The following is a 24,046-nucleotide window of genomic DNA, read 5'->3' on the forward strand; positions in this document are numbered from 1 at the left end:
GGACAGTATTTAAGGATCTTCCGAAAATGTGCTTATCTATCTGAATACCAACAATATGCGGATGAACTAGAGTAGAGTCTAAGAACAAGAGGTTACCCCCAAAAAAATGCTCAGAAATGCTAAAAAGAGAGCTACATGTACACCGAGGGATATACTATTGACAACAAAAATCAGAGTAATGTTGACAACCACCTAACATGTGTAACCACCCTTGGACCAGACACTGGCAGAATGAGATCCATAATCAAGAAGTTCTGGACATTAGTTCAAATCAGCATGCCTGGGGAACTAGTACCATGGATTGCCCTGAAGATATCGAAAAATCTTGAAGAATATCTGACACATTCACGCATGGAAAAAGGAAAAAAGAAGCTCCCAGTGGAACCTGAGGGAAATAAGTGGGAATCACCCATGCAGCAAATGGATAGCATGCAGATTTACTAAGAAAATCAAGTCCTTCAAAATAGGAGAAAAAGAAATGGGTTCTGAGACACTTCTCAAACTGCAAGACATGCAAAGTCATCTATGTGATTGAATGCCCATGTGGTTTAAGACACGTGGGAAAAACTATGCAACCAGTCAACAAGAGAATCAGTGAAAATCTCTTCAAAATCCGATGTAAGGTTCGCACAGCACCTAAGGCCTCATACTTTATGGAGCTTCAACATGGACCAGAGGACATGTTATGGTGGGTGGTTGACACACTGCACAACAATACTAACATCAAGAATGCACCATTATAGAAGGAGGCATGGCGGATTCACAGATTACAAACTTACACCACTGGCCTCAATGAGCATATACCCCTCGACAATGAATACATTGGACACACTACATATGTTGTATGTATCGTGGGGGCCATGATAGAACACTCACATCAAACCTGTCACTAACAGGTACCCCTTTAAACCCCCTAGATATGGTCACACCGGGCCCTTATTATACCACCACAGAGCCCTATAAGTCCTTGTCTGCCATCCAGTGCCCCATTTCCCAAGTTTGACATCTTAGATCCTGAGTTCCGGATTTGCAATGGAACCCAAGCTCGATCAAGGGTGAAGTCACACCAGGCAGCCAAAACTTACAAACACAGTGCACACAATGATACTGGCCCCTTCATGAACCATGCTGTCACCTCAGATCCTGGATGTAATAGCGGATCACGTAGAAGAGGCGTAATACATCTCTAGTGGCTAGCACATACAGGCATATTAATTAATAGACTGAATTGAGAGTTTCTATTGCACCCACGATTTAGAACTATGACTGAACGTTCAGATGCTTTATATGCCAGTCTCTTTTTTTATTCAATTATATCCTCTTTCCCCCTAGAGGTTTGCCCCACATTAGCAGAGCAAGGTACTCACACGGAGAGAGGCAACCATTCCAATATGGCCGCTCTTCCTCCTCTCCTCTCCCTCCTGCTGCAGCACGCTAACTACTGATAGTCCCTGCTAGATGCATGCTTGAATGTGTAGTGCACCTTTGTTGCCCAGGAGACCACTGCGTCCCCACTTGCAGCTAGGACACTAAGCCACACAGCCTGCAGACCCGCTGGTAAGCTTGAACGTGGCCTGATGCCACCCGACTTTATTGATTTTAACCATGTTGTGCGAACAGAGGATTTCTTTTTCCTTTCTTTCACAGCTCTGGCACATACAAATTTCACTCCCAGGACACGGATGACAAGCTGCATCCTGCGACCAGAAAAGTAGTCAGTCGCACATCGGAGTAATCCCAGCCCGCCACCTCCAGGTAATACTGTGCAATTTCTCTCCCAGCAGCAGCCCCGATTTACAGAGACCCCCATGCCCCTACATTCACTGTACATGTATTTGCAGGGGGTTTTCCAGTCCACCGCCCGGAACAGCGAGTTAACCTCAACACAGGTGTGCACACACTGTATCCTTTGCACATCTGTAAATGCACTCTCCCTCTCTGCCATTCCATATGCAGAGATTCAATGCCTTTTTACTGTGATTTAATTACCTCCACCCTATCGCCTCTTCTCAACAGTGCCACCCCCAAAGAGGGCTTAGGTCTTCATATTAATGGGGAACACTCTTATAGAGAAACAAGAGGAAATCTAACTATCCCAGCTCTACTTCCCTCTCCCTTCTTGAATGTCACTGATTTTCTCCACACCCACGGCCCTGCCCATCCCCCGGAAGAAGGGTTGACGCTACAAGGTCAGTGATGTTTGGGCCCATATAGGGCCAGTTTCTTCCTTCATTGTTATCATTTTACTATCCTGCTTACCTGTTTTCATGGAACTTAAGACCAACAATATAGACACTTGGAATGTGTTGTTTCCACACTAGGGGTACTCCAATCCAGGTTGTGAGGAAGGCAGTTTAAGATAGCATACCCTGCCGAAACATCTACTGAATGTACTAGGACTCAGAAATGTAAACCTCTAACCCCACTTATAGCTAAGCATTAGCAACATCAACCCGGGATTGGCTGAATGACCCTTGAAGGAAATAATGAACAACCATGGGCCATTTTGGTATTTATAAAAAAAATGTTAACCTCAGGAAAAGTAGTTAACCCTGACACACACACACAAATCTCCAAGGGTTTGTAAATAACTGCCATTTCTTAGGTAGTCCAAGGGTTCAGTATCTCCCTGACCAATTCAAGTAGCAGAAAGCTGCTTATTGTATGAAACCCTTTCCACTTCTTACACCCTGTTTGTATGTATATATGTTTATGTGCGCAACACTTAAGGCTTTGTTTATATTTGTAAATGTGTGTTATTTTACCAAATTGTTGTATAGGAAAGGCACTGATTATTGGATGTCACTTTGATGCTTTGTTATGAATGTTTAGGTGCTCTATTCCTGATTAATTGAGTTTTATCACCTACACAACAAGGTATAAATATCTTTTTAAAAAATGGTGCAGTAAAAAACGCCGTAATATACATATAAAATGTCTCCAACAAATTGACCAAGATTACTTTGAAAGTATATCAGAATGACTGGCACAGAAATTGATGCTTTTAGGCATTTTGAATATTGGAACACATTTTGTTACAGTAGTCATTTCATAACTGCCAAAAAAAGAGGGAGTAATCGAATTACCACTTCAAATGTACTGCACCCCTAAACAGCAATGAGCCCCCAAATGCCAGGCTTCTACAATAGCACTTTCATTTTACAAGTCACATGCCCACTCACACTCAACCATGCTATAAAACCCATTATTGAGGCTTGTGCCTTCTGTACGTTTCCAAAACAGAGTGGGAATCTGACTAGGAACAGGATTACAGTTTCCTGTTTAAGTGAGGTCCCTGAATACTAGGAAGATAGGCAAAGGGGACATTCCAGCTCAGAGGCTTCGGCAGATCGATAGCAGGGCTTTTTACAATTTTCACCGCATCTTTACCCCCACACAAGCGGCTAACCCAATGTCCTGGCATTGTCATCGAGTAGCTCTTGGACTCTCCACTCTGGATAATACACATACCGAAGTGCCACCACCACAAGCTTCCTAGAAACAAACCAGCAGTCAGGACTCTTCTTGTGGCCGGCTCTCATGAACACTTCAGGTTTCATGTCGGTCTCCCCCTCAACCCCACTAATGTCCCACCACCACCTTTTTTCTTGCAGGTGGGTAGGGGTAGGCTGAACATCTGTGATTAATGTACAGGCGTACTTTTATTACCTTAACTGAGAGACAGGGACAAAATGATAATAATCAGGAAGTACCATTATTGGTACAACATGTTATAACATACTATATAATTGCCCGCCCTCCCCGTTAATTCCCGATACCATGAGTCTGCTTCTCGCACTGTGTCCTTCTGCCTATGATTGTAAAGCGCTCCATTGGTTCCCGAAGCTAGATCCATGCTCAATGAATACCCTAATGATACTAATAAAAACTATAGCAAGGTCAAATGTTTTTCAGCAATTGACATAATGCAGAAATCGGAGCGAGGTATAAGCCGATGCAATTAGGAAAATCAATATTCGTTATGTACTTTAGAAGTTCTCTACATTCAAACCACATTGTTTCACAGGTACAGTATAATGTTGTTTCCTACCTTTGGCACTTTAGATGTTCTGCCAAGCTTCCACTTCGGTGTCTTGTGTGTTCTCACATTTTCCTTGGGTCGTCTTCTTTTTCTTGGGGTGGTAAATGAGTTAATAGGGCATGAATCCGGGTCATCTTCCTCTTCACTCTCTTCACTGGTAGAGGTGGCAGTATTTTTGTAGTATATTTTATCCTTTATTAAAATCTTGTGCTTGAGTTGCTGAGAAAACAGAACGCACAGTGGTTATTAGAATTTGATTCTCCAGTTAATCGTCATAAATTATTCAAAAACACAACCATTTAATGAAGGATTACATAATGTGCTAGATGAGGATTGGTAGCAAGACAACACTACTGTGTCCAGCCTTGCCAAGGGGAAAGATTAATGAATTAATCTTTTGTAACCTGCTTAATACAGGAGACAAGTATCTAAGTGGACAGAACTGGGATTTGAACCTTTGTTGCTCTGCGTTGTCTTACGTCCAAGACAAATGCGTTGATAATACTGTAATAATAATATATTGTTTATAGGCACTTGCCAAGCATGGCCGTAGTTGTGCTAGCAGGTGCAAGTATCAGGGTATCTAATAGCAGTGTTTGCCAAATGTCTTATACTTATGTACAAGGCAAAAATAGTGGCGTTGCCAATGCTTGTTTTTAACAGGTCTTCACTCAAGGACACGCATAGTGCTTTTAAATTGATGGGTCGAAGGCAGACCTGGTGATGAAATTGTTATTACACCACTAGCACGTTGACAGCTCCAATTAAGTAATTAGCTCTCAGAAGACTGATTTGAAAAAACACTGGCAAGCTCTTCCAGTGAAAAGTTTGATGGTAAGGCTTGAAAAAAAGGGAGCTTAACGAGTTACTAGGAGGTGATGTTTTAGGCAGGTGGGACAGAAACTGGGTGGGAATGGCTATATGGATTAGCATGGCCATGGGAAGTCAAATGATAGACAAATAACCACACAGCACCAAAAAGCGTTGTGTCCCTCCTCATATACAATTACTCCCTATCTGTAACAGTTTCGTTTTATAGGGGGCACAAGCACTACATAATAACCCAAGCTAATGACAATGCCCTTTTATTATCACATTTGGGCTGTCCAGCCTTAAGTGAGCTCAGCATCAACGTATTGTAAAAAATATTCAAATTAGCAACAAAAAAAAACAGACCATCAAAAGCAAGAGGAAATACATTTGTGTCAGGCAGGAAACAGTTGCAAGGCTGCCAGGCTAAAACAGAGAAGCATTTAAAAACGAAAAAGACATTGGACTTCATTACGAGTCCGGCGGTAACCCTGCCAGTGCTACCGGCAGGTTCCCGATGGACTCGTAATAATTTACCAGCACCTGACTTCCCTGTGCCACCGACTCATCTGGCGACACAGGAAGTCAGGAGTGGTAAATTGTAAGTCCCCATTCCCATGTATTCCCAAAGGACACTATGGGAGTGGGGACACGGCGCTTCAGTGAAGTGTTTGCCTACCTTGGCCGCTGTGCCCGGCAGGCTCAGACCTGCCGAGCACAGCGGCCACGGCAGGCAAACAAGTAGTTTGCCGATCCAGAAACAAGGGTGTCGGTGAGCCTACTGGCACCCTTGTTTCCAGAGCAGCAAACTTAGAATGAGGCCCAATGTTTAGGTGTCTGCAAGTACAGTGCCCTCAACAAACTGCTGAGAAGTGGTATGGAAGGGGCGGGACGGGGATGGTCTCCAGATGTTTTAGACTACAAATTCCATCAGCCCTAACCTGCATCCTCAATTGTGAGGGACCATGGGAGTCATAATCCAAAGCTTCTGTTGAGTCGCAAGCTGGGCTAGATGCTCAAGAGTTTGTGGCTCCATGTCAGGGATGTCATTTAGGGATCGCCAGAGATCACAAAAGCGACCGCTGCTGAATGGCCAGCGACCTCTGTCAATCTCTTGCGACCTCTGGCATTTGTCCAATCAGAGGAGGAGGGGGCGTGGCCACAGCTATGAGCATGCTGTGTTTGTGGTCCTCCATTTTGCACGTGGTTTCCGGACGCACGCTCCTCCTGTGTCCAGAAAACAAGTGAGTAGTTTGGGATGGCAGTGGCTGTGTGTCTGACTGGGGCTCGCGCGGGTGTGTGCTGCGTGTGCTGTTCTGCTGCGCCACACACTGAGTGCTATCCAGTCCTGCTGCTTGTCTCCTTGTGTGTCGTGTCCCCCTCATCATGTGTTCCTGGCTGCCCCTTTGGTCCCCTGAGAGCGAGGCTGCTCTTTGCAGACTCTCCCTTACAGTCTTGGCAGGTTGGGCAGCTGAATGCCGTCATCCTGGAGGCTGGAAGCTCCTTAATGGAGCAGCGGCCAGTAGCGCTGCCAGTTGGAGGCTGCGCTGCAGTCTGCATGTAGGAGCCCCGGATAGAGAGCAAAGGGAAAGCATGCAAGAGTGCAGGACCCGCAGGAAGCTCTGCGCGCACACACAAAGGTACTGCCCCGCCTGCCAGAGCCCGAGACTGCCCAGGAACCACCCAGACTAAGTCTGCATCTTTGACAGAGAGGCAGAGCCACATCCCTGCCGAAAGCTAAGCCCTGCTGAGCAGTGTAACCTTGAGTGCATATCCCGGGGTGCGCACTGTCTGCTTAGAGAGAGAGCTAGGCTGACAAGGCTATCCGTCTCTGTGGGGGAAGGGGGTGGTGCCCGTGTATAGAATCACTATCCTCTGTGTGTTTTGAGTCCTCGCCGATTCCTCTTTGGCCCCTGCATGCCCATGGCTGTATTTCCCTCTAATCACCTTTACCTAACCTCCTTTACATTCATAGCGCTTTGCATGGTTTTCTCATTTTGTAGCCAATTCAGTCTGCTATGCTCTGTGCACGGTTGGAGATTTCTAAAGTAAAAAAAAAAACGCTTTGTTCTTCCGTGCCCCGCCCCCCACAAAGATTGTCTCCCCATGGTATCTTGCATTATCCCTGATGTGCTATGAGACAGTCGGTTCAACAGAGCTACCATTGGAGCTCAAAGTCACCCTGAAGTAGAGGGGGACTCTACGGAGGCTTCTAAAGAGGCAGCGCTAAACTTTAAATGTAGGTGAAACCACTATAAGGAGCAGCACTTCGGTTGAATAGGTGGGCATCCTGATAGTGAGAAATACATTTCGGAAGTCCAGTCCACGAGGCATTAGCTCATTAGTGAATGGTTTCACTGCAATCCTTTACGAATTTGGGACTGCCAAGCGCAACACGGGCCGTTAATAACATATAATGGCCTTCCATGGTCCTCGACTGGAGAATCAATATTGCAAAGATAGCCCAGTGTGTAACGTTGGTAGCAGAGTTTAATGAATGGGTTAAAGTCAAAGATCTGTAATTGCTGAACAGACCACGATCAAAAGAGTAAAGCCACAGAGAGGCCACACAACATTGCAAGTTACGGCCTTGAAAGGCATGGGCTGTGCAATGCCATATTACCAGGAGCCGAGGAGATAATCCATCTACATCCGGAGCAGGGAAGACAGTATTGGGGATTAGGGAGGAGGGTAGCAAACATCAGACATGGGTAATTATCAACCAGCCAGGAAGAGCAACTGTTGGGCATTATCCCTTCCTGTGGCAACCTGGACCTTGACACACTGCTACATATGATGATCCATTCTTGTATGAAATGTCACAAAACAGTGATATTGTAACCATATTTTTCTTAGTGTACTGAGGGATAATGCTTTATGATGCCACTTCCTGTGATGTCACGGGGGCATGGCCAAATGGCATCACTTCCTGTGATGTCACTCGTGGGGGCGTGACATTGTGATGTCACTTCCGCTACCCCTGGCATTTTGGTGAAATTACATCCCTGCTCCACGTGGGCAAGCCTTTTTATCTAGATAGGTCTTTAATTTAATTTTAATTCCAGGAAAATGTTCAGAAGCGGCATGTTCTCTATTAGTGATTCACAGATGCATAGGTTTGGAGGAACTTGTTTTGCCACATCCACCAATAAAGCAATCCCTTTTGATTAACTGACGGCTTCTCTTCATCTGGATTCTGTAAATTAGGTTTTGATCTTGTGGTCCAATCAGCGCAAGATCCATTTTATTTTGCAACTGATCTCGTACCTTGTTTTTCAGAGCCTACCTTTTGGATGGCTTCTCCATCTGTTTCATTTATCAAGGTTTAGAGTCCATAGTCTTCGGTCTTCAACTCTTGGTATATAAATGCATTCCACTCATGATGTTTCCCAATGGCCCAGGCTCCACGGTTAAGAGAACTGTTTGTGATTTTCTCACTGTAAGCTGTAAAATGTCCATGGCCAGAGACTTAGGCCTAGGCCATCCCCACAGGTAGATCCCTGACAGAAGTTAGTGATGGTTGTGTGTTCTTGTCATTCTTTTGAGAGGTCTCCCCTCACTGGATCTTTCTTCATTGTTATTCTGGTGCCCCCGGGTTTACTTACTAAGCCACACCATAGAAAAGCTGAGATTTGCACAATGCGCTATTTTTCCTTTATCTCTCAATAGGTTCGGCTCGATCATTTGTTACTTCTTAATCTCTTCATTCTGTTGGTTTACAAGAAATGGTGTTCAATCGCAGTCTAACTGGTGTAGAAATTGCACTAGTGTTGAGTACTGTTTGGGTAATGCACAATTAGGGAGAGCTGATGGATCAAATACCAAGGTGAGGGCCTAATCAGGTGTGGGATTGTATTACTTAATATACCCAGATTGTTTGTATTGTCATGCCTAATTTCTTGGGGTAGGCTAAGCAGGTAGCTGCCCAGAGCTCAGGAGATTTTACAGCTATTGCCAACCAACACTCTCAGGGCTCTGTTTCTGGTTGTCTTATATTTATTGATTTGTATTTCAAGTGTAAAGAAAGAAATGGGCCTCTTAGTGATCAGCAGAGCTCTGAAGATGTGTTGTAAAGTGCCTAAATTGCAGATTGGGCTCAAATTCCAGTAATACCACTTAACCAAAGTGAGTGATTCCTCGGCTGCCAAAATTGTGAGGACTCAGTTTGCAGGAGATGCCATCTTAAAAAATCATCACTCATGGTGCAGGCGATTATGTTCTAGCATTGACAAAGCAAAAACATATGGCTCGCAAAGACAGTGGCAATGTTTTCTTTGTTCCCAGCTGTTCACCATGAAAGGAAACATGTTTAGTAAATAATTAAATAATCATGCACAAAATATACATGACCTCATTATTCAAAATGACTTAGACATAATGTGCATCACGGAAACATGGAACACTGAAGCTAGCGGCCCCATGTTGAGTATGGCCACCCCAAAAGGCTATTCGCTCTTTAGCAAAAACAGAGAGGCAGGTAGAGGTGGTGGTGTGGCTATTATTGCAAGGACTAAACAATAGGCTGTTCCCATCCCTGTGCGCCTGCTTGAGCTGACAAATATTACATCTCAAAATGACACCCTCTACACGTTCATGTGTCAATTTAATTTTGATATACCGGCCTCCACACACCATGCCAGACTTCAATGAGGAAATCACCCAATAATTGCGTAAATGTAGTGGGCCCAACACCACCACTTTATTTTTAGGCAACCTCAATCCCTGGCGAACTAACCACTCAGACAAAAATGCCATTGATCTAGAGGAATCCCTTATAAACATTGAATACCAAATCATGAATAGCAAACCCACTAACGATAACAATAACCAACTGGATTGGGTGAGTGTGAAAATTCTGGCCGTACATAGCATCCACAGAAGCCCCTGTATCTGGTCTGAGCATTACTTAATTAAATTCTATATCGATTGTAAAACCAACCCTGAATAATATTTCAATCCCTGCAAAAGGGTTATGAGTCAGAATTTCAAAAAGATATTTGTCTCTGACATTGCGCTTTTCTTAAACACGGTCTTTCGACATCCTCAGATGACAACCACATAGACATCCTAGTAGACAACTACACCAAATTCATGCAAAATATGATTGATCACATCACTCCGCTTCGACTTAGACTTGTCAGGGCTAACCGAAGACATCAGGAATGGTTTTCTCCTGAGCTGTCCACCTTGAAGACAACCAACCGATCACTTCAGGCTAAATAGCTGAAAGATCCCTCTAAAGAAAATAAGGAATTATGGAAAGCCATGGGCAGCATATACAGAGCAAAGATAGCTTAAATCAGTAGAAAAACCTGACCTCATCGCCTCAGTTCACACCCCTTCATTGGATGACTGCAAGATGGTACAAGCAGCCTTTAAAACTAAAATGACTAAAGCAAGGGACCAAGTTTTAACCGCCCCATAATCTCGAAAGACCCCTATTAACAGGAGGATGACGCCTCGGTACTCCTCAAGTTCACTTAAATTTGTTCTGAATCACATCAAGGTACCTGAAATGGAGAATTTTCTTGCAAACATGAAACACACCTCTTGTGTAGTAAATACTGTACCGCCTAAACTCATCCTTGAGCACAGTACCATTTTCGCTTCCTTCTTAACAAGGTTTGTAAACTCCTCCTTTCGAGACAAGTGTGTCCCAGCCCCCATAAAAGCAGTGACTGTCACTCCCCTGCCAAAGAAAACAGGCCATGACCCTAAAGATCCTGCTAACTTCAGACCTATAACAATCTGCCAGCTCCTCCTGAAAAACTTAGACATAGTTGTTACATCACAACTACAAACTCATATAGAGACCAATAATATCATGCATAGAGACCAATCAGGTTTCAGGCTAGCCCACAGCACCGAAACAGCCTAATTAGACTTGCAATCCCATATGCTGGGGATCATAGAGAGGGGCAAATCAGGTTTGTTGATTCCGTTACATCTTTCGGTCATTTTTGATCTGCTTGACCATCAACGCCTTTTACACACCCTTGAAACTAGAGGAAATTGCTCCAGTGGAGCGATCGAATGGTTTCAATCTTTTCTAACCAGCCGTGTGTCTAGTATTCATTGGTGAGATGCTCTTTCCCCCCTTGCCACCATCCCCTGAAGTGTACAGCAAGGGGCCAGCTTATCGCCTGTGTTGTCCATCATGTATATCCAACCACTGTGTGTCTTACTGGAGAACCTGGGCATCCATTTTACCAACTACGAGGATGATACGCAACTTATCATGGAACTCAGCGGGGACTACTCCAAAGACTCATCTAAACTTCACTCTATTTTTAACCAAGTGGAACTATGGATGACAGATAATTGGAGGTGTATACATGGAGGGAAAACTGAGTACCTCATCATTGTCTCCTCGCAAGCCAGGAGCAAGCTAAGCTCCTGCTACAACACTTTCTCCATGAACAAAATTAGATACCTGTTCAAACTAAGATAAAAACCCTGGGAGTCACTGTAGAGGCCTCACTAAACGCGTATGAGTACACCAAAATGATCAGTAAAAAGTACAATTACTACCTACATCCTTTCTTAACTGTGGTGAATGTGGCCACCATCGCCCGAGCAGTCATTTTACCAAGGCTAGACTATGGTAGCACGCTTCTCCTCGGGCCAGCAATGACAGTATAAAACGATGCCAGCAAATTCAAAAGGATGCTGTACAAATCATTAAATGGTACCCTGGAAAGAACATATTTCAAGGCATCGGAAGGAACTAAATTGACTGTCCATACAGGACTGTATACATGTCAAAGCGTGCACCATTGTGCACCGCTGCCTCTATGGCAATGCACCCGCCTACCTCAAAACTGTGATAGCTCGCTATTCTCAAGGTACATGACTGCACTCAGCAGATTTAGCCCTGGTCTCCTGCCCCACTTTCAAATGTTCTAGGGGCACCGGCAGATCCTTCCCTGTCCGCGCTGCCCAGCTGTGGAATTCCCTTCCCGTCAATGTAAGGCAGGAAGTAAACCTTCTTCGTTTTATGAAACTTAAAAAAACAATGCTGTTTAAAAAATCCCCTCATTTTCTTGACCCCAGGTTACCTTTGTCCTGTTTTCCACGTTGTTTGTTACTGTTCTTGTGTCTGTGTGTGCCCTGATGCCCGCCGGCTTCCGCGCTTTATGAATGAATGAATAAATACATAATTTGTGGGTCACCCTGAGGCTGTTGGTTACAGTTGCTGTTGCTGATTTTTGATGCGTTTCACTGATTTAAAACCAATACAGTTCATAATGGTTGAAGAGAGGCTATTGACTCCAGCAACACTTCCAACTGAGAGCAACATAATACAAATTAGTACCCGGCGAGGACGCAATCAGAATGAAAGAGCCATTCTGATTGGCCCTCGCCGAGTCATTACCAGGCCAGGAATCCCTCTGTCCGGATTCCACAGCCTTTGCCCCCGGCGGGGGCGTGACAACCCCTCAGCCAATGAGGATGCTCGAAGCGGGGCCATCCTCACTCCGAGCCTCCCCATGGCTGAGAGGCTGCCTTCGCCGCCCGCCAGGGACTCAGGTAAGGCTTTGGCTTTTTTTTCTTCCTTCCTCCCTCCTCCCCGCCCTCCCCACCCCACTTATCTTCTATCCATTGTCCCCAGTGGGGGACGATGGCAACCTTCACACGGCTGGAGGATTTTATCGTCCCCCGCCTTGGACCCAGGTACATTTTTTTTTTTAATTTTTTTTCCCCTTCCCCTCCCTTCCGCCCTCCCAACTGCACTTACCTTCTTTTTTTTCAGGAGCAGATGCGCTGGAAACGCTTCTGATGGCCGCCATGGAAAGGCCGCCATGGAAAGGGAAAACAGAATCCGTTTTTTTTTTTTTGTCTCGAAACACTGCAGCGTTTCGGGACAAAAAAAAGCTTTTAGTGGTCCGGTCACGCAGTTTTTGCTGGTCGGGATACTAATAGCTATATGCTCCTCCCGGCGGGGGCATTACCGACTCTGGTAATGCCCTGGGGCTTCGCTCGGGCCTATAACTATGGGCATATTGCTTAATTAGATCACGCAGCAGCAATAAATGCTTTAGTAGTAGCACAATTTTATAATCTTAGAATGGCGTTACATTGCAGACCTTTGCACTATATGGGTGCACTCTTGTGTTTCGCCCCGAGTGCTCTATTGTCTAGACACCTATAGATTATCTCACTGCCCTTTGTGATGTGAGGCACCCACATCTGCTATCTTTTGTATATATGTATTGCATTTCGTTAATATCACTTTTTCTGTATGTATCCTATGTATGTAACCTAAGCTTAAGTATTCTCATGACTGCTGCGCCCGGCTACCCCTGGGTTTGAAGCGCATTATCAAATAATAAACTAAACTAAACACTGCCCTGCCTTACAAAGGAGCTCAAGACTTTTCCATCACAAGGTTGTTGTTTTGTTTCCTGGCACGCAGAGCTACATATTAAGACATTCAACTGGTGCAATTAGTGATCTCATTTTCAACGACCTTCCACCGAGTTTCTGGGGTTAGTGGAACGTGCAGAATTGTTTGGGGATGTTAAGTCTTTCATCTTCTCTTTCTGTCTCTTTCTTTTCGATGCATCAGGCAATATTTGTAAATAAGGGAATCTGTGAACTTGGTGTTGCAGGGGCCATTCAAGAGTATGTGCCACCCTTTGGAATGGGTATTTTAGCAATAATTCTGCCCTTTTTTGGAGGTAAATTGGAAGATTTACCTGTTGCTTTTTGTTGGAGGCCAATCCTTCGCATTACCTTCGAATTCGGTGATGCAGTAGAAATGGTAGTAGTTCCGTTACTGCCCAAAAAGTGCCAGTAACAGACTTACCAACACTTTTGTAATGCACCATCAAACTCATAATGAGCCCACTGGTTCAAAGGTAACCACAATAGCCCTCCCCCTTCCCACAAACGGCATTCAGTGCGCAACTGCGCAGGAAGTTGAGGGAGATAGGTGGACACCGGAGCTTAAAGAGCCTGTGGGCACTCAGTAACCCCAGTGTATGAGGATTATCTTTTAAACCCTCTCTATCACGCATAGTTGCATATGCAAGTCTACCCCACCTTATTTGTCCCAGAAAATCTCACTGGCTCACTCCTCTAGGCCCACTAGAGCACCATGCTCCCATCATCTGGTCCAGGATAAGTTTAAATGCACTAAAGTATCGAGTTTCCCATCAGCATCTAAACAATGGAGTTCCCTTCCACCTGCTTTGAGGGCCGAAGAAGCTTACTGGTTGATCCGAAGAACTCTCAAAACGTGGCTGTTTGCATAAACTGGGGAGACTATCCCAGGATCCTCCTGACCACCGTCTGTATGTAACTGCTTATTTGTTTTGCATATAACTGCACACTGCCAACTGGCTGCCTGTAACAGCGCTTCGATGCCTGCGGGGTTTTAGCGCTTTATAAATGAAATAATAAATAAATAAGTAAAATATATTTGTATGTATGCTGAATCAGAAGAATGTGACCTGCATACACCTTGCAAAAAGCAAACTTCCAGCAATGTTGAAAAGCATGAAGCTTGATTATTGAAGTTGGAAGCAACATTTATATACAATGAAGACGTGGAAAATGAACAACTGAAAAAAGATTAACAAAGATAATCGAATGTCTGCTCAATTCAAAAGTACAATTTTAAATTTGGAAATGCTGCTGTATGTGATTTGTAGTGACAACGAAGGCAAATGATAGAATTTGACACCCTTTTTGATGAATGCATTTTGGAATTCCTTCCCAGTGCAGAGGGCTGTCCTCGTAGTGCCTGAACCACCACTGTAGTCATCCCGTTATTCTTTTTCTCCACCGGATCATCCAGCACTTCATCATCTGTTTCCCACCACCAACTGAGGATGCTCCAGAGGGATGGAGTCCTGAGCTCCAACGCCATCAGTCATCCAAGTGGGAGGGAGTTTCCTTGGCATTCTTGGTGCCCTTTTCTTAGGTTTGCCTTCCATTCCACCCAGTGGGATGGTGGATGAATGAGGAAACACCCAACGAAAAACCTGGTAGAGATGAGGTGGGGACTTTTAGATGGGAAGGGCCTAGCTGGGGAACAAGCACACTTCAGTGGCCCATGGTGGGCCTAATACCACACTCGAGCGCCCCCCAACATCCAGAGCAAGTAAACTAAATACCAACCTCTCCCGTGCGTGCGTGCTTGTCTGTTTTAGTGAAGACTGGGCTAAGGTGACCCAACTTATCTCATCAAAACCCATGAAGTTTGACAGAGAGGGAAGGGATGGCAATTTTAACTCGGGGTCTACTTCCAGAGGCACAAGTGTGTCCAAATCAAGCCAATAGATTTGTGTATTTTCTTTTGTGGTCATGTTCACTGGCAAAAGGAGCCATTTGACAGTATTTGCAAACTTTCTCTGTGACTGCAGTATTTGCGAGTTGGTGCGAGTCGCGGGAGACCTGGTGCGTACAGCTTTGGTACGACACCTAACTTCGTTCCACAGTGCGGACATTCGCATGGTGGTACCATGTGAAGAACGTAGTAGGTTGAGTTCCTCCGCAGCATCCTCTGTGTCCGATTCTCTCACCACAAGAGACACCCCTGTGGGAGAGCGCATCCCTCCAGCTGCCTCACAGGCCATTCGTGATGCTGTTGACCCTTACCTTTCGAGGGTCACAATATTGTGTATGTACTGCGACGCAATACTCTACAGGGGGGAGAGTCTTCGAAGTGCTTTTGAGACTACGGTCACGGAGCACCGGAAGAACTGCCCCCTACCTAATTAAGGCCCACCCTATATCTTTCTCTCTCCACCTGCCCTTTCTTATCCCCGTGGTTGGTGTCCTTTCCTTACCCTCCTTTACCCTCCTCTCCTTGTGTTTTGTGTGTAAAAAAATTAAAAAATGAAAAACAAAACATTTTTTCATAAAGGCTCTTTTCAGAGCTGCCTTTCTCAATTTAACAATAGAACTGTCAAGTGGCCGGTGTAGGCCCCTGTGCATTTTTCAAAAGGTCCACGGACAGTCGTAGGACGCACAAAAGGGAGGGTGCAAGCGTAGCAAAAACAATGCACTTTTCGCTGGGAGTAAGTGGTGGCTCTGAAAAGAGCCTTTTGGTGGTGTTTTGTGTGTTTGAAAAATTGTGGATTCGAAAAAATGTAATGCAAAATAGGTGACTATGAATGCAAAAAAGGTTGCAATGCATTTTGTAAATTCCCAAAAAAAATCTGATTGCCAGCATATGTGAGATGGACTCCATCTCGCCTCGCTTTCTCCATTTGTGGACCAAATGAAGAAGAACGTGGCCACATTTGTCTTTGTGCAATACGGGAAAAAAACTACTTGGCAATTTGAAAACATGTCCATGACCTTCACAAGTCCTTCCTTCACTGCAAATTGCAAAGAAATTCCAGAGACATGCCCTAAACTGTTTCCCCCACAATTAATTATGTCAGGATGACGCTCTGTCTGTAAAGTAGCACAGAGAGGTACCAAGTCCAGCCACTTCAGTCCACGCACTGGATGCCAGGGCACTTCCACATGAGAAAATCCAAGATCTGCAGATATACCGCAACGTTCTGCATGCACCTTCAACCAATGTATCCATGAGTCTCCCGAAATCCAGATAATCTGTTTTCGAGCACACAGAGTCATAGCTGTCTGGTCTCCTCTCTGGAAAAAGACATTTGCACTAAATCTCTCAGTTCAGAACACAACCACTGAACTTTAATGACCAATCCCTAGCTTCGCTCATTCTCATTTGCATGCATCTCCACCCCAGAATCCCCGTTGGTTATACACGCTGCCTGCAGACCACCGCCATGTCCGCGGACACGTAGAGGATCTGAGCGTGACGACCATACATTTAAATATTATTACCCTTTTCCCCTTTAAGGTGGGCTCTGAAAAGAGACATTTTTTTTGTTTTTTTGGCAGATGCCTGACAGGCACCTGTTATTTTGTATTTTTTTGTAATGTTTTCTTCTTACTTTACTCCTACAAGCATCACAGAACCTTCTCCTAAGCTAGCCTTACATTCCAAAAGAACATGGCATTTCCCAAAAAAGATAAAGAAACACCATCTGCTTCAGAATAAGCTGCATTACTGCAAACAATGTTCTTGTGGCTGCAGAAAAACATACCAGCTCTTAACATGAAAGCAAGCTTGCCGCAATTGATGGTACACCTCCCAATACTTTGATCAGGACAAAAAACAGAACTGTTGTCCCATTTTGTTCTAGGGAGTAAGCCAGAAAAAATTACTTTAGCAGTTGGAAAAATGTTAATGACTGCTTGCACCAACTGTTTCGAATCTTCCAACAAAGTAGGTGAACTGACGTAGCCCAAATGGCAAGCACCGTAGTGCAAAACTACCACATGGGGACTAGTCATCCTACGCATATCTCTACAAACTTGGAGAATTGCTGCTACATTGTAATCAGTCGCAGCGCTCCACACCACCTCCAATCCTCTGACATCGAAATTGTTTGCCACATGCCTACTTTCGGAATAGTGCTGTAAACCATGGACAAAAATATGTCTGAGCACCAACACCCTGACTGTCTCCAACTCGGCCATCTTCACTACACACACTGTCTTTCCACACAAATGAACATTGTGAAGATCTGATTGGCTGATGCCTACAGTCCCCTGTCCGTGCTGGATTAGCTGTAGAACCCTGTATGTGGCACGCCCTACCTGTGGACAAGCGCAGTGTCTATGGGGCACGTAACTCTTAGCCAGTCCTTCTACCTTTCCACATCACTTGCAAATTCATTCCTTCATTGGACACAGCTAAGCAGTCATACAACCATCCACCAATCACATTCAAGACCTCTACATCTAACTCCGTCATCAGAGTTCCACACTTGAAATGTAATGTTGATCACTCTGAATTCAAGTCACATATCATTGCAAAGCACCTACTTCAAAAACTATTGTGCAAGTATCAGGATTTCTACTTACAGCTCCATGCATACATGCATGCATGAGTACAAACTACAGGTATGCATATTTTATTCAGAGAACATGTGCAACTCGTATGATTCCATTTAAGCAAATTAATGCCACTAAATCTGCATAGCCAATACATACCAACGTTCCCGCTTTAAGTGTAATACCTCTGATTTTTCATTGAGAAACCACACTACTTCTTACTGTCTTCCGCATAACCTATACAGATGTACCAACCCTCCCGATTTATGCACGAAACTCGATTTTCCTTTAGAAAATCTCACAATTTTTTACTGTCTTCCGGCTAAATTAATGCTACTTCCAATGAGATCATATGAGAAAAATAAACGTTCCCGATTGCTGTGGTGACATCTCCCTCTGAGGTGCTCCCGATTTTTTTGCTTTCGTACTTATAAATATGAAAGTAGTCAAAATGTTTCCCATCCACTTTAATGACCTTTCACTTCCAAACCTCTCTGCTATGGACAACACAGCTTGAAAACAACAAGGGAATTCATGTACTGAAAATTGTTCTCATTTGCGAAGCAGGTTCAACTAACATACTGCAAATAACATATAAAATCTGCACATAGTGAAATGAAATGCACACATGCACTGTGTTCAGATATCAAACGAGAATACTCCAACGAAAGATTCAAAATGAACGTGCACATTAACATCACTGCTTTAAACACACAAAGTTACTAACTTCTTCCTTTTACAATTGCAGTGAAGACTACTCTCCTAAAAATCAACAGCATCTACACTGCAAACAAAATACCCAAAGAAACCTGGTCATTCCACAAAAGAAGTAAGTACAGTACTACCTTTATATTCTTATTGTTCCTCAAAGAGACTGTGTGGGTAATTTATGTAATTTGAGCACCAAAAAAAACATTGATTTCTGAACCATTCTGCCCACAAATTCCAATTTATTAAACAAAGAATAACAGGCAGAATGGCACACAAATCCCTGTGTTTTTGAAACACAAATAACATACAGAAGCCTTAGAATGTTAGTAGTACAAAACAAATAGCTGTTTTAATTTGTTACCATTACATTTACTATTAATGCTTCTCCTCACCACTAGCTCACTTTCTACTCTCATCTGAAGCACAGTATAGTAATATACAAACAGAAAAATAGCCTTCCCAACTCATTTAACTTCCCAATGCACATTAACACACCACCACAAACAGCTTCCCCATCAAACTCATACACGCATGCACACAGCACACATACATTGTAAAACAGACCAAACCATGCCTTCTTTTTTTTCAACAGACCCCAAAGAATGCCTACCAAAACGCAATTCTGTAGAAAGGAACGCAGAAATAGAGCAAATGAAAATAAAAGTGTCCAAAGCAAGCATCCATCTCTAGCAGAGTTTGTACAGAACGGTGAAACAAAACAGCTAATACAGTCATATAGCGAAACAAAGGAAACTCCAACTACACAAACTTTGGCTCCTCCATCAAAATGTGGCATGAAACACAAAATGCTTTACAAGAATTCGGCTACCAGTACTGCTAACATTGCTCCTATAAATCCTGATATACTAGCAAGAACCCATAGTAAAAAAGTATTTTAGCAAAAATGTTTCACCACAGAGTCCTTCAGAATCTAATAAGAAGAGTAGCGGAATCATCCTCAACCCTTAAAACCTACCGCAGAAAATTAATCCTACAAGCTCTCGTAGACAGTGCAATCCTTCTCAAAAGGAAGTTATTTATTTTAGTGTTAAATAGGATGAAACCATTAGCAATACTAAATACTAAATTACAAAAGGAACTTCTCAATAAACAGAATGTCAACAAAAATAACTTCTTAACTATTTGTGGAGGTGAATGCAGTCACACAACGACCACAGAACCATATTTTAATGAAGAAGCATACAAGCAAAATGAAACAAACATAATTGTCATCCATAGCAGTGGACGAGGGTATGAAAAAGTCAATAATACTATCATAAAACAAGAAACACTGCTTACAAAAATATGCCCTGAAAACTCAGAATTACATCTCCATTCGACTGAACCAGACTGTCCAGTATACAAATGGCCATGCACGTCAATGTGTAACATTCCTAACAAATGTTCAAATCTTTACGTCAGTTCCTCAATCAGTATGTGAAATGTAAAAAGAAAATCAAAATGAAAGTGCTGCAAAATATGGATACCTGTCCAGTTCGCAAATACACAGGACTACAAGGACATTCATTAGGCTGCATTTCAGGACCTATTTGCAAAAGCACCTTCCATGATATCAAAAGGATAGCAACACATCATTCAAATGTAAGAACTCTAATGGGTGTCTAGTCAAATGGTCGATAGACAAATGGTCGACAGACAAATGGTCGACACAATTTGGTCGACAGGACAAATGATCACATTTTTTTTAATTATATATATTTTTTTATGTTTTTGTTTAGGGAAAAAAGGGCTTTTTAGCAAAAGTAAGGGCGTTGGGGGGGGGACCCGCCCAAAAAAAAAAAATGAGAAAAAAAATAAATAAATTCGATCATTTGACCTGTCGACCTTTTGGTGTCGACCATTTGTCCTGTCGACCATTTAGATTCGACCAGTTGACCTACAACCGTATAAACTGTACTATGCTAAAAGTCCAGCTTTAGAATTGGCCAATTTAAATAACACTCTTCTGCATGGTACACCCAAATACCTACAAGAAGAAATCGAACGTATCCAGAGAAAATATTTGGAAGTGAAAGCCACTTACAAAATGCAATAGTTTCACAACAGAATAGCAACAATTCTGCACATAGCAACCTTTTATTGCACACATAAAAAAAAGAAATACTAACATTTAAAAGTACATTGGCTGAAGTACCAAACCATGTGTGTGTGTGTTGCTGCAGAACATTTTACAAAAGGAACACAAAAACTATAGACGTAACATACAAAATAGAAGACAATGAAGATTCCAAATGGTTTGATTTAGCTCTCTAACTTTTAGCAGAAAACAAATACCAAATAAGTGAACCCCTAATATGTTGCAATTACTACACTACAAAACTGGACAACAATCAAAGTCCTTCACCTGCTATCACAAATAATTTGGAATTATTGCCACTACCAAAACCAGTGCAACAGCTCAATTTGTATGAGATCATCATAATTCAAACAGCTCATCCATTTCAAGCAATAATACACCTTCAACCAAAAGCAGAAAAATTACCTCCCTCTGAATTGGTGAAAGGCATTTGTGGCAAAGTAGTTTATTTGCCATTAGATCTGACAGAAAATGTGCACACTCTAGGAGTGCAACGTCCAATAGAGCATTCTTTAATTGTCTTAGTAAATGGTGTACCAACAAGTTGGACAAGCCTTGCAATATCTGAAAGACAATAATGAATACTACAAAGAAATAAATATTGAAGAAAGCTTAAGGGAAACAACTGAAATAATTCAAGAGTCATCAGAAACTGGTCAATTTGAACTTCTGGATCCTGCTGCAGTATGCACTTTTGGACCATTACACAATTCATCCATTGCACTCTAATGAGAGCATAGATGATGCACTAGAAACTTATCAAATGCAACAAACCAACGGGTCACCAATCAGCATATGGGAAAGAAGTATAGAAGCACATGCTTTTCCACTGCTATTTCCTACTGGCAAAGGAGGAAGATATGATGATAGACCCACTCAGATTATGGCATCAGAATACCGCTCATTACGAATGTATTCTCAAGATCCCAGATTTAGACAAAATATGGAATACGTATTCCACCTACTCTTTGATAGTGAACTAGCAACCCTATGTTACGGAGTTGCACACATATTGAAATCTGGAACCCACTTTCAAAATATGTCAGCTACTTAATTAATACAAAAAGTGCAAGAAAAAAGATGAGGTTTTACAATCAAGTATAACAAATCTGTTTGTAAACATGCGTGGTACGAAAAAATACTGGTTCCGACAACACAGTATATTGTATGATCAGAAACCTTGGACCACCCACTTGGTATGTTACATTAAGTTGTGCAGAGTATGCATGGGAAGATTTACATGATTTCCTGCACATATCATATCATAACATAGATATACTAACACCTGGAGAACCTTGCTCTCTAGATCCTGTTAATGTGTCAAGATATTTCCATCATCGTTTCATTGCTATGCTACACTTTATTTGTAATAAAACTGTTCCTCCCCTCGGAGAAGTGCAACACTTCTTTTGGAGAAAAGAATACCAAGCCAGAGGAGCACCACATATTCACATGCTTTTATGGATCAAAAGGGGACCTAAATTTGGTCAGGACAGTTATGCCACTGTTTTGCAGTTCATCCAAAAATATGTCACTTGTGAAATCCCTTTACAAAGGACAGATAGTGACCTTCATAGACAGATTTTACAATTTCAAAGACACAAATGTGGAAAATATTGTCATTGCAAATACAAAAGCAAAGGGAAATACTACACCAAATGCCGCTTTGGTTTTCCTAGACCAGTTACACAAACAGGTGAAGTGAACAACTTCATGGGGGTCATTCCGAGTTGGGCGGTAAGTATAGGGGAATACCGGCATGGCGTTGAGAGCGTTTCTGTGCTGGCACTAGACCGTACAAATCGGCCTATTCTGACTTCGCGAGCACGCGCTTACCGCCATGCCGGTAATGAACGTTAGCGCCATGCCGCAAAAGTGCCCCCAAAGCCCTTACCGCCAACAAATGCACCGTACATAACACTACCGACATGGAGTAATCAGCGGTGACCGTAAATAGCTGTCCCCGCTATTTACGGTCACCGGTAAAGAACAGAACCGGAAAAAACGTCACCGCACAGGAACGGGAAGGAGCACGGCGGCCATCTTTAAAATCACAATCCATTGCCATCCTCTCCATACAGGACCCGGAGGCATATACTGAAGAGAGAAATTGGCATCCAAGACCAGCATCATGCCTAAAGCACTTAAAAAGGGGTCCGCACGCATAAGAAAGGAGCGCTTTACCCAGGATGAGCTCCAGATACTGGTGGACACCCTGCACGAACATGCAGACACTATATTCAGCAGTGATATGCGAAGGCCGACCGTCGTCAGGAAGAAAGAGATCTGGGCCTTGGTAGCACAGAGGGTGAGCGCTGTAGGAACACCCCCCGCACCACCAAGGATTGCCGGAAACAGTGGGATGACCTCCATCTCCAGGTGCGGGCCATCCCCTCGGCAAACCGAAGTCAGGCCCTGGAGACAGGAGGAGGGCCAGGTTCCCCCATCAAAATGATGCCGTGGGAGGAAACGTGCGTGGCCATGATGGGCACAGAAGCCATAGAAGGGGTTGGCGAAATGGAGTGCGTTGCAGCGTCATCCGCTGATGGAGGTGAGTGTCATGATTCAAGACAGAACATGCATTTCTAATGTAAGTCACTGCCAAGGGCTGGGCAAGGTGTTACGTCATGGTTGGGCAAACCCCCCCCAATGAAATCATGCCGTAACAAGTGGGACCCAGTCTGATGTCAGGTGCAAGGCTGTAACCCATATGGCCCTTACCACACAAAGAGGCCGAATCTGTGAGGCACACGGGGCAGTGATTGTAAACACTGTGAATGTGAGTCATCACAGTATGCCGCCAACATGAGTGACCCAGACATCAGCATGCATTTAGCATCAAAGCCCAGATCACTGTCCCACTCACCACCCAAATGTCCACAAAACGCTGCAATCCCATTGTGGTACCATAGGCATGTACAAATGCTGACACCCAAATCATTGCTCATGCCGTCTCTCTCTCCCCCCCCCACAGGCAGCGGGCATGACAGCGAGGACCAGGAAAGCACCCGGGCCAGTACCTCCAGGGGCAGAGGGAGGGGCCAACGTATACCTGCAAGCAGGAGAAAAACACAAGCATCACCACCTGCTCCTGCAACCCCCATGGAGGGTGCACAACCCCCACCTGCAGCCCTACCCATGCCTGCAGTGCCGCTGGACACGTGCCGCACGCTGCACTCAGAGGAGTCCAGTGTGGCTGGGGAGCATGCAGCCATGTGCCTCCTCGATGTGCCAGACAGCCCACCATCAATTTCCAGAGCCAACACGGAGGATACCAATGACATTGCCCATACCCCTGGCACACCATCATACAGCCAGGTGGCACACAGCGACTCCGGGGAGAGTGACACCCCAGGGCTCACAGGGCAAGGATTACAACCTGCTTGTCCTGAATCCACTTCCCCTGCAGACACTCCGGAAAGGCCTGCAGGCCCAATACCAAGCCTGCCAAGCACATCGGCCACATCGGCCACGGATGTATTGCGCTCCCAGCACCTCATTGGCCTCAT

At 43.9% G+C, this 24,046-nt stretch overlaps 1 protein-coding gene across 2 annotated transcripts in view; it reads right to left on the reverse strand.

The window, feature by feature from the left end:
* Nucleotides 1-24,046, reverse strand: part of PLCZ1 (phospholipase C zeta 1) — a 1,796,998-nt gene that overhangs the window by 982,032 nt on the left and 790,920 nt on the right. For both annotated transcript variants that reach the window (XM_069628396.1, XM_069628395.1), the window contains one exon: nucleotides 4,052-4,261. In XM_069628396.1, coding sequence (XP_069484497.1) covers nucleotides 4,052-4,261 — 210 coding nt within the window. The remainder of the gene's footprint in view (nucleotides 1-4,051; nucleotides 4,262-24,046) is intronic.

The sequence above is a fragment of the Ambystoma mexicanum genome, chromosome 12 (assembly GCF_040938575.1).
Source record: "Ambystoma mexicanum isolate Mex_15411 chromosome 12, UKY_AmexF1_1, whole genome shotgun sequence".
Lineage (NCBI taxonomy): Eukaryota > Metazoa > Chordata > Amphibia > Caudata > Ambystomatidae > Ambystoma > Ambystoma mexicanum.